This window comes from Gallus gallus, chromosome 2, assembly GCF_016699485.2.
Source record: "Gallus gallus isolate bGalGal1 chromosome 2, bGalGal1.mat.broiler.GRCg7b, whole genome shotgun sequence".
NCBI lineage: Eukaryota > Metazoa > Chordata > Aves > Galliformes > Phasianidae > Gallus > Gallus gallus.
The window spans coordinates 40028748-40039854 of record NC_052533.1 but is presented as its reverse complement, the minus strand read 5'-3'; the positions used below and the strand labels follow the sequence as shown (position 1 = coordinate 40039854).

Genomic DNA, 11107 nt, shown 5'->3' with positions numbered 1-11107 from the left:
GCGCTCACCAGGGGTCGAACTCGTGGATGATGCTCTCGAAGCGGATGACGGCGAAGAGGCGCGAGCTGAAGCCGGCCAGCCAGGCCAGGAAGAGGATGGTGAAGGAGAGCAGCGACTGCCAGCCCGCCGGCTGCGACAGGCCCCCCGACAGGCCGCCCCCCGGCCCGCCGCGGCTGTTGAGCGGCGCCACGGAGTTGGCGGCGGCGCCGGGCTTGTGCTTGCTGTCGGGGGCCGAGTGCTCCGCCATGTTGCGCCCGGGGCTCCCTCGCGGCCGCTCCGCCCGGCGCGTGCGGGGAGGAGGGAGGGGCGGGGGAAGGGAAGGGCGGGGGGGAGGGAGGGAAGGGGCAGAGCCAGCCCGCTGCCGCCGCGCTCCTCGCGGGCCGCCCGCCGCCGCCGCCGCCCGCCGCCTCGCCGAGTCGGGCTCTGCCTCCCGCCGCCGCCCTCGGCAGCCCAGGGGCGGGCGGTGACGACGGAGCGGGGAGGAGCTGAGGGCGCGCGGCCGCCGCCTGAGCGGTGCTAAGGCCCCGCGCGTGCGCGTGAGCGCAGGGGGCGGGAGCGCGCGGGTTAGCGTCTGGCGGCTCGCGGGCGGTTTGACATTGCCGCCCTCCGGCGCGGGAGGAGCTACGGGGGCGGAGGCGGGGCTGCGGGACAAGGCGGGGACCGGGGGGAGGGGCGGGCCAATCGCCACGGTCTCCCTGCTAGCCGGAACTCGGTGACAGCCTGTCACGGAGCGACAGGTACTTAAAAGGGGCGGGGCGAGGCCCGGCGGCCAATCGAGATGGCGAAGGGGAAGGCGTGGGAGAGAGCGCGGGGGGGAGGTGACTCTCTTCGCCGGGCATTGGCGGGTCAGGGAAGGGAGGGTGTTGAGTGGCGGTACTGTGATCCAATGGGAACGCCGCGGCGCGGGTCACGGCGAGAGAGGAGCGTCACGGCCGGCGGCGCTGCAGCGCGCGTGGGCCGGTGCGGCTCCTGGCGTCCTGTGCGCCCTCGTCGCGGAGGCTGCTGGGAGCCGCAGTTCGCGGCCTGGGGGCGTGCCTGTGGCGCGAGGGGAGCTGCGGCTGCCGCTGCTTCTGCGGCTGTGACGGCCCCTGCCGGGTGGTGCGGGCACGTGCCCAGGCGCTGTTACTCGCTGCGCGTGCGGCTTTCCTCAGCGAGCCCTTGGGGCTCGTCGCCCTGCTCTGAGGGAGCCCTGGGCTAGCACTGAGGGCCGCTTAGCCGTCCCTGAGCGCTTCTGCTTGGCTTTCGCCGTATGAGCTCCCGCTTTGATGCTCCTCCTCGGGGCTCGCGTTCCTCACAGTCATTTGTTTCAGCTGTTTGATTACCGCCGTGCCAGGCCCCGAGGGCAGGCAGGTAGGAAAGGGAGCTGCAGGCGAGGCTGGCCCCGGGCTGGGGATTGAAACCACCATGCTATTCCCCTCCCCTCACTCCTTATTCATGCACAGCTGCGACTTACTCACCTGGTTTGAAGGCAGGGTTACTGCGAGGCACAGTGTGTGCCTAAGACTTAGGTTGCTCCGAAAGTAAAGCCTCCTGTTTTATCTCCACGGGAGCTCCAGCAGGTACAAAGGGCTGAGTAACGCTGTGTGATGGAGCAAATTCTCAGCCACAAAACGTTATTTTTCAACGCAGTCACTGCCATTAGCTGTGTGCTTTCACCAGCGACAAACGCGGGCCTGCACATTGCCCTTGTGAAAGTCTGCGCGGGCGGAGGTCACCCACTGTCAGTTGTCAGCACTGCTGAAACACAACACCCACTGCCTCACTGTGCCCACGTCCACTGCTTGGTCCTCATGATGTCACCCCTGTGCTCCATCTGCACTTCCATGTCAGGCACCATTCTGTTGTACTGCCCTTCTGCTGCCGTCTGTCACACGGCAACAATGTGTCATGGAATACTGGTGGGAAGGCTCAGCCTCTACTGGCATCCCACCAACATCCACCTCTGACATTGTGGGCCAACACCATAGAATAGGAGGCATTACTTTTGGGGCAGCCCTCGTATGAGGTTTAAGAAAATTTCCTTAAAATTATGAGGCTCAATTTTGCTGAATCTGGCTCTTAAAAAGCTGTACGTGTTGTATTTTTCTCTTAACGCATTGTTCTTTTCTACTCTAGTTAAAATAGGTCAATAATACATTCAGGAGAAATTAAGTTAGACATTTGCCCCTTTCCTAGCGTCGTCTGTGAGGGTTTTTAATGAGCTGCCCAAGTGGCATTTCAAGTGAAAGATTTTTTTTTTCTTTAATTGGGACATGAACGAAGAGTGGAAGTGGCTAGAAATTCACAGCTATCCGTTGTTTTCCCAAGTGCATTGACTGATTGTACAACGGGCTCAGTCCTGGTCTGCTGTTCTGAAATGACTTGTGGTATTTCCATTCTCACAGTTGGATCCTGTCTTTGGTAACAGCAATTCAAGGTTAATGATGCAGTAGGGGAGCAGCTCTACGTGGTGCTGTATGTAGAATCCCTTTGTCTTTTCCTCCCCTGCACCCAAGAGTCTGGATACTAAAAAGGCAAAATTGACTGATGATCCACTGAAAAAAAAATTGCATACCAGAACTTTTAATGCAAAATTTATCATCGCTGTTAACTTTCCTTGATTAAGAATCTGCTTTATTTAAAAATCATTGCGGAACGTGGTATGGATGAAGTTACATGGCATTCACTTTAAATTTCAATGCTATAACTTTTAACTTCCAGCAGGGAGCTTATATCATTCTGACTATACTGACAATTTTTTTTTGAGCGTAGACAAGCTCAGACAGAACTTGATTTATTTGAATGCTGACTAATGGTAAAGTGTTTCTTTGTCCTTGGTAACAAACGATATTGTTGCCTATTCATTTTCAGACTGCTCAAAAGTCTGTACCGTTGAATACATGAGAGCCTGGATAACAAAATTTAGTGGTAGCAAAAGCACAGTTCTCGTGCAAGCGTTTATTAATGTTTCTGTAAATACATTGTCAAAATTTTGTGTGAAATAAGGTTTAGTAGTCTTACAGTTCATCTGATTAAACAGTTGCACTCAAATGAAAATTCATAGTCGTACAGCTGGATGGAAGGAGTCAGTCATTTTGACACTTTTGTGGAGGAGATGGGAAGCGTGTCTACTGAACAGCTGCATTCCACCTCTGCTTGAAATTTGTCCTTCCCCATTGCCCTGTAACATGATGGAGCTATTGGAGTAGGTCCAGACAGGGTCTGAAAAGATGACCAGAAAGGCTGAGGGAGCTGAGGCTGTTCAGCCTGGAGAAGAGAAAGCTGTGGGGAGACCTCATTGCAGCCTTTCCGTATTTGAAGGGAGCTTATAAGCAGGAGGGGGACCAACTTTTTACACAGTGTAATAGTTACAGGACAAGGGGGGATGTCTTTAAACTAAAAGAGGGGAAGTTTAGATTGGAGGTCAGGAAGAAATTCTTTACTCAGAGGGAACAGGTTGCCCAGAGAAGCTGTGGTACCCCATCCATGGAGCACTCAAGGCCGGGTTGGATGGGGCCCTGGGCAGCCTGAGCTGATGGGTGGCAGCCCTGCCCATGGCAGGGGGTTGGAATTGGGTGGGCTTTAAGGTCCATTCCAACCTAAGCCATTCTATTATTCTATATCTTTTCTTTCCTCCCCCTCCCTTATCTTTGTGTTCTTCTTTTTTCTTTGTTTTAAGGTAATTTGGTTTAACTTGTTCCACTGTGTCTGGTGATGGTTTTTTTGAAAACAAAGTAACCAAAGCATCCAAATTAATGGTTGAGGTGTTGACTTTGCATATTGATTATGAATCATTTTGCATACAGAAAATCAGTTTCCTATTCTGAGCATGTAAAATAATATCCAAGTGCCTAAGGATGGGGGGGGGAATGGGGGGGAGGGGGGAGGGAAATCTCATTTATTTTTCAAGCTTCCTCAATAATGGAATTGTTAGGAGGGTAATGCCAAGTGTGGAGGTTGTGTTACGACTGTACAAACCGAAGCATCTTGAAAGTTGTAGATCTGTGTACAGGAAAACATGATATGAGAGCTCCTCACCCCTCAATGCGGCTACCATGTGTAGCTGACATGCAGCCTGCTGTTGTAAGGATGTCAGACAGGATTAAGACAGAAGAAACCAGACACATCCATGTAATAAATTATTAATCAGAAATACAAACTCATGGTTGGAAGGAACAATTCATGCCTTTTGCCAAACTTCATTGGCAACAGTTCTGCAGTGCTCATTAACGGTAGTAGGTGGCTTAGTTTAGAAAGCCGTAGATAGCAGGTTTAAGGTAATAAGCAAATCTTAAACAGTCCTTCCAACTTTTTGGTCCTGTGGATGAACAAGTTAGTAAATTTAGTGTTGAGATTTTGAAGATGGCTTTATAAGCTAATGACATAGTACTTCCTGAACTGTAGAGCAGAGCATAACTCAACGTGTTGGAAGATGCCTGATTCCACTGAGCACATCACTGAAATCCCTGGATGATCGTTGTTTAAAAATGTATGGTAGCGTTTAAATGAAAGAAAGCACAATACCACTGCATAATAATTATCCTGGAGAACCTGAACTTTAATGCATATAAAAATAGCTATATATTAGTCTCTACATTAGATAAAATGTCATGAAATTAAAATAATTTGAAAAAATCGATTTATTTAAGCAGGTGCGACCTTTTGTGGATACATGCAAATCACTTTAGCTAGTTATAAACTGGCACAAGATTGTCTGCAAAGAGCTTTGCACCTGTGTAACTTTAATGAGTTTTTTAATTGATTTGAATTAAACTGGCACAACTGTTGTGTTTAGACAAGGCCTTAACCTAGCAGTTAATTCAATAATAACAGTAGAAACTTGCTTGACTTATTTCTGACAGTGTGCTGCTGTGATTCCTCCCTGTCCAGGAATTTAAACACAAGCTGCTCTTCTTTCTCTGCTTTCCTGTCATAATTTCCCTCCATAGTTTCCCTTCCTTGTGACGTGCAGTTATAAAGGTTGCCGCAGTTTGCACACACTTCTCAGGAATCACAAAGAAGAATGGCAAGACTCAATGCATCTTTTCTCTCCCGAGGCAGCCCCTGGCGTACTCTGGTGCCAATACCTGTTGTATCAACCTCGTCTTTGCTTCTTCGGTGAGAAATAGGGCTTTTCCTTCTGGCAGGCTGCTACCAGCTCTTGCAAAATCCCCAGCCCTTCTTAGAATAACTGAAGCAACACAGTGGGCCTTTTTTTTTCTTTTTTCTTTTAGAAGAAGGCAGACAAAACAAACAACAAAACCCTCCCAAAACTCTTAAAAACCACATGCAGTGTTTTTTATGTTTATATTCTTACCTACGTGCAAGTGCTGCGCAATGTAGAAAACCTGTGGACTTCTGAAGTCAATGTAGAAAACCTGTGGACTTCTGAAGTACCTTTCTCAAGTGTTGTTTTGTCATTTCTAGTGTTTGCACGCGCTCTCAACCAGACCTTGGTTGTTCTTGGCAAATGCTGCAACAAAAAGTTTGTTTGCAAAATGTTCATTTTATCCTATCTGGTAAGGAGTAATGTGTTGCTTTTGGTTGAGAAGTCTTGGGGGAAAAAAAAAAAGCCATTTTCTTCAGGGATATCCGAAATGGCCTTGTCAGACAGTGGAATGGTGATGCTTAGCATGTAAATTCTAAGTCCCCAGAAACTGTAGATACTGGATCTCATTAATATATCATGTTGGAACAGCAGAACTGCTAAGGGACCTAGATGGAGAGAAGAGCTAGCCCCTGGGGAATGCTGTGAGAGTTGTGTCCATTTTAAATGCATGGGAACTCGTACCGCTTACTTGTCGTTAAAGTGAATTTCCTCACCATATTGAAGTGAGGAACAAGGGCAGAATACAGGAAAGAGGCATTCTGCTTTTAGCTGTTACGCCAGCTGCATATTACAGCATCACAATAAGATGTGTGGAAACTTAGCAAAGAAAAGAGGAAAGGAAAGAAAGAAGATATTATTTATGTCGTCGCTTGAAGCCTGTTTTTGCCTGTAGGATTTTGATCACCCTTTAGTTGTATTTTTCTTCCTTGCCTCCTTTCCCAGAGCACACCACACTATTGCTGGTTGGAATTGAATGTAGGGGGAGAGGAAGGAGGTGTTTGCATTTTGTCTGTAAGCTGCTACTGTATTTCATCAAAGTTTAACTCTTCCGATTTTATTTCGGCCAATAAATTTGAGAAAGGTTTGTAGGTTGGAAAATCTGACAGTGTTAAATGTATTGTTTTCAGTGCATTAGTTACTTCAGCAGGGGAAAAAAAAAAGGAAAGATTATGTAGCACAGTATCAGCAAAGAATTCCCCATGCCTGAAAATTTCTCTGTAAGTATTGTGCAGTATTTTTCCGTAATTGGGTTTGTAGTCTAAATGTGCCTAGCCTTGAGGAAAGAAGTTATTTTACAATGGATTGTTTCTAGTGCTTTTCTGTTGTTAGCATTGCAGACTAGTCATTATCTTCCTTTCTATTTTCTACAATGCTTGTAGATATTCTTCTAGTCAACTGCTGCATTAATAACTGCATCAGAATTGCAAAAGAATTTAAATGATTTTGTTGTGGAATGAACTGTGCCAAAACTCACAATGCGTTACAAAACAGGAGCTTATGTGTGCTTTGGGATAGGGTAATTTCAACCCATCCTCACATGCAGATCGGAAGGACTCCATCGCTGTCAAGAAGAAAATGCAGCGGTGACCAATTTATGGATTTACATGACTTGATTTTTTTGGCTGCTGCAATGGCATCAAGGGATTTGACCTCTTCAGAAGTGCAAAAACTGCTGTGTTGCAGAAAGGTTGCTAAGAGGACAGAAGTGGACTGAAGATTACGTTCTGTGGTATTTAATCTGTTGGTCTTCAGTTATTACTGCAGGAATCTTTGCATCAATGACTGTAGCACTTGCATCCCAGATTTATTGTTATCCAGTTGAATTCATGACATGGATGTTCTGATATATATATATATATATTTAATTATACGTCTATCTGGAACAATACATCTTAATGTTTAAGATCCTATCCTGAGCAAACTGTTCCCACAATAATTGATCCCTACTGCTCAACTCCTTTTGCATTCCTTCTTTAACTATTTGTACCACTTTTTTAGATCTTAGGATACTGAAATCCCTATTGGTAGTTTATGTTAGTTGTTGATATGTGCTCCCAGACTTAAAAACCCAGCTGGTGTTTCAGATTACTTTCATAGAAGGCAATTTACAAATTTCAAAGGAAAACAACCATGAATCTGAGGCAAAAGAAAAAAAGAAGATGCTTTCTGTTTTGGCTGTATAAGAAGTGATGTTGCAAAAGCAGAACCAGAGAACAAATTCTGCTGCCAAAGCACCGAAGTCTCTGTTCAAGTTGAGGACAGCACTTTGTGCTCAGATTGTTCCTGCTATATATGTTCATATAAAAAGCATTTCAAAGCATGGATTATGTTACTTAAAGGTATATCCATTACGATCTCCATCACCAGTCCCTTTGGATCAGGTTTAATGTGACAGTGAACTCCATTCCTTGCCAGTGTTCCAGCATGAGTTTGTCCAAGGCTTACAGTCCCTCTGGGGAGTACCTGCACTGGTGCAGCCTTATCTGTTGGCCACAGTCCATCTCTTCAGTGGTATATCTGTACCTGCCTCACTCATGGGCCACTTTAGGGTGCACTTGTTCCAGTGTGAACTTATCTGTGGGCCACAGTCCTTTCAGGGTTGTGCCAGCTTCAACATCCACAGCCACAGATGCTTCAAGATATAAATGCTCTGGTGTAGATTTATCCCCAGTCACAGATGCTTTGAGGTGTACCTGCTCCCTCATGCATTTATCCACAGCCCTCAGTCCCTTTGACTCAGCTTCTCAGTGGAGTTGCAGTCCATCCAATGCAGCAGCACAGGACCAGCAGCCATGGCTTGGCCATTACCAGTCCACATACACGGCCAGGGAAATGTTCCCAGGCACATTAGAGTAAGACAAGAAGTAGAGCCCCCTGCAAGTACTAGACTAATGTATATTAAAGTGAGTGAGCCCCATGGCAGGCACAGGAGCCTGTCAATTAACAGCAGAACAACTATAAATCCAATCTAGCACGCTCCAATGAAGTCTGTTGTGGTCTTGAGCCCCACATTAGGTGCCAAAAAAAGGCTGTGATGGTTTAATCCTGGTATGCAGAGAAGCCCCACACAGGCACTCACTCATTCCTTCCAGTGTAAGGGGAGGGAGAATTGAGAGGGTAAACCTGCAAACATTTGTGGTTTTAAGTGAAGGCAGCCTCATGGGTAAAGGAAAAGCTGCATGTGCAAGCAAAGCAAAATAAAGAATTCATTCACTACTCCCTATCAGCAGGCAGATGTTTGGCTGTTTCCAGGAAAGCAGGGCTTCTTCATGCATAACAGTTACTTGGGAAGACAAATGCCGTAACTCCAAACATCCCCCTCCTGCCTCCCTCCTCCTTTCATCCAGCTTGTATTGCTGAGCAAGGCATCACATGGTGTGAAATATCCCTCTGGTCAGCTGGGGTCAGCTCTCCTGGCTGTGTCCCTTCCCAAGGCTTTGTGCACCCGCAGCCTGCTCACAAGCAGGGCGGTGTGACAAACAGAAAAGACCTTGATGCTGTATGAGCACTGGTCAGCAGTAACTAAATCATAACTGACTTCTCAGCAATGTTTTTCATCACAAATCCAAAATATAGTACCATAGTAGCTACCATGAAGAAAATTAACCCTATCCCAGCCAAAACCAGCACACAAATGTATAAAATCAGTGTATTTTCTCCTGTCCACTTTGAATGTGTCCTGATGTTTCTTAGACCAGTGGAGTTCTAATGATGACTATTAGGAGCTGTTGCTGTAGCAGCAGAGAGGGCAGTTCAGACTTTGTTTTGGTTATCTTTATTACAATTTAAAGGAAGAAATCAATCTCAATGTGATTGTGTTAGGAAAAAACAAAGCTGTAAATGTCGCAGCATCTTCCCCAGGCAGTCATTAAGGACAGGAGGTGAAATCTGGAAACTGTGTTACTACATCTCACTACATTTCCATACTTCGTAGAAGCTGTCGTCTAAAAAAGCACTTCTGTTTTCCTGGTAGGTTAGCTTTGGCTGGCAGCTAAAATCCCACCTAGACGTTAACCCTCAGGGCAGAATGGGGGAAGGAAACAGGAAAAATAGGAATGAAAAAACTTGTGAGTGGGGGTAAAAGCAGGAAGATTGCTTACCAATTGCTGTCATGGGCAAAGTAGAGTTGACTTGGATTAAGAACTACAAGGATTATCTGTTCTGCCACAGAACTGTTCTTCCTCTGAGCTTGGTATTCCCTTTGCTGTTTGTAACTCATTCCCTCCTCTTCTCTCTAGCTGGTGTTTTCTGCCCTTTCTTATATATATTATCATTTCTTTCTTGCGTATTTCTTCATAGATGTGCCACCATCTTGACTGCTGGGCTCAGCTTTGGCCTGCATTTGGATTTATTATGGAGCTGTCTGGAACCATCTGGGCCCAGCACAGGGCAGCCCCATGCCTCATCCCACAGAGGCTGCCCCTGGAGTCTCCCATGACCAAAACCTTGCTGTGTACACCAAGCAATGGTTTCCAAGTCAAGCTGGATAGGGAAGGTGGCCATCCTATGTGCATCTTCACATCTTTTTGCTGGTTCTCAGGAATTCTTTGCTCAAATTTCTTTTTAAATGTATACTATCCTTGTTTAAAAAGCATCACATGTTTAATATTATGCTCAAAAGTTGTAAGTATTTATGGATTCACACCACTTTTTAAAGGAACTCAATTATTAATATCAGGGAATAAGTTCAAAAATTTCCAAGTTAAAGGACTTCCCCCTCCCCCCTCTTTTTTTAGGGAAATTACTCCCTTTATCTTGACACACAAGATTCTTTAATTTGCTGAATTGCTTCTGCTTACATCTCCTTCATGTGACTTCCACTTCTATCAGAGATACACTCCATGGTTTTTATTGCAGGCAGATGGTAAGATTTGTGTGGAAATCATAGGCAATTTTTATTGAGCTGTTAATTACTGACATTTGCATTATTAGGCATGGTAATCTTTCCTTATTTCTGCAACAATTGCCCTTCTTCTGGAGAGAAAAGGGACTTGTATTAGTCTGTGACTTTCTTGTTTTCTTCTTCAACTCAAATTGTGTTAGATAACAACAAGGAGGACACTGTTCAAATGCTCTTTCAATGGCATTAAAGTAATTTTGTCAGGCTTGGGAAAATGCAGTGTCATTTCATTGTGGTACCTCTGCTCTTCTGTGCCCTGTAGCTTAGCGTGCACTGTCCTAACCTGAACTGTCAAGTAAAAGTTTGATGTGGCTTCTTCTAAAGTGGTGGGAGAAAATTGCTATTAATACAGTCACTACTGGTTCTCATGGGCAGAATCTAGGAAAGCAGTGAATATTAAGTACGAAGACTGACTATCTTTTACTTAATGCTCTGTTTTAGTTGGGATAGAAATACGCTTCCAAAGATCGGGCAGATCCTCCAGAGTATTATAAGTACTGTCTGTCAGCATAATACAATTATGTTTTGGAGTCCTATGGAGACTCCTAAAAATTCAGAAACACAAGGTCAAACCCTGAGTGCTTTTAGGTGTTCACTCCCAAATCGTATTAATTTATGATAGCAAGAAGTTGTCTCTATATCTGTCACATCGTAGAAAAATCTGAAGAACCACAGATCCTCAGTAGGATTAAAAAATGAAATATCAATATTTTAGTTCCTCTGTCTCCATATGCTGTTATCTTTTTGTTCATACAGCCAACACCATGGCACCTAGATTCTTGATAAGGGAACAGCTCTATTCCTTTTCCTAAGCACCAATGCAAGATAGGTCTGTAAGAAATGTGTATAGTAAGCTTTCCTTTCCTCCAGAATGAGAGATATATTACAATCATAATTTTTTTCTACCCAACCTTGCTTGAGGAATGAATACCTCTCAATGCAGGTTTTTAATGTGGTAATTAGACATTCCTGCATTTTATCTTAAGTTCATTTTGGAAGCAGTGCTATCATCATTCCTAACCATTGCTTTTTATTAACTGTTGGGAAGCCACCCTATTGCATATTGGGAGATTAACTGTAATTAGATTCCATCTCACTAAAACACTGCTATGTAAACC

General features: G+C 45.3%; 2 protein-coding genes across 4 annotated transcripts in view; one reads left to right on the top strand and one right to left on the bottom strand.

Annotated features, from left to right (window-relative positions):
• STT3B (STT3B, catalytic subunit of the oligosaccharyltransferase complex) overlaps positions 1 to 471 on the bottom strand; it is a 50628-nt gene extending 50157 nt beyond the window's left edge. For both annotated transcript variants that reach the window (NM_001396868.1, NM_001031513.2), the window contains exon 1: positions 9 to 471. In NM_001396868.1, coding sequence (NP_001383797.1) covers positions 9 to 247 — 239 coding nt within the window. In that variant the 5' untranslated portion in view covers positions 248 to 471. The remainder of the gene's footprint in view (positions 1 to 8) is intronic.
• Positions 472 to 1025: 554 nt separating this feature from the next.
• Positions 1026 to 11107, top strand: part of GADL1 (glutamate decarboxylase like 1) — a 254504-nt gene continuing 244422 nt past the window's right edge. For both annotated transcript variants that reach the window (XM_046937979.1, XM_046937980.1), the window contains exon 1: positions 1026 to 1350. The gene's annotated coding sequence lies outside the window, so the exon portion shown is untranslated. The remainder of the gene's footprint in view (positions 1351 to 11107) is intronic.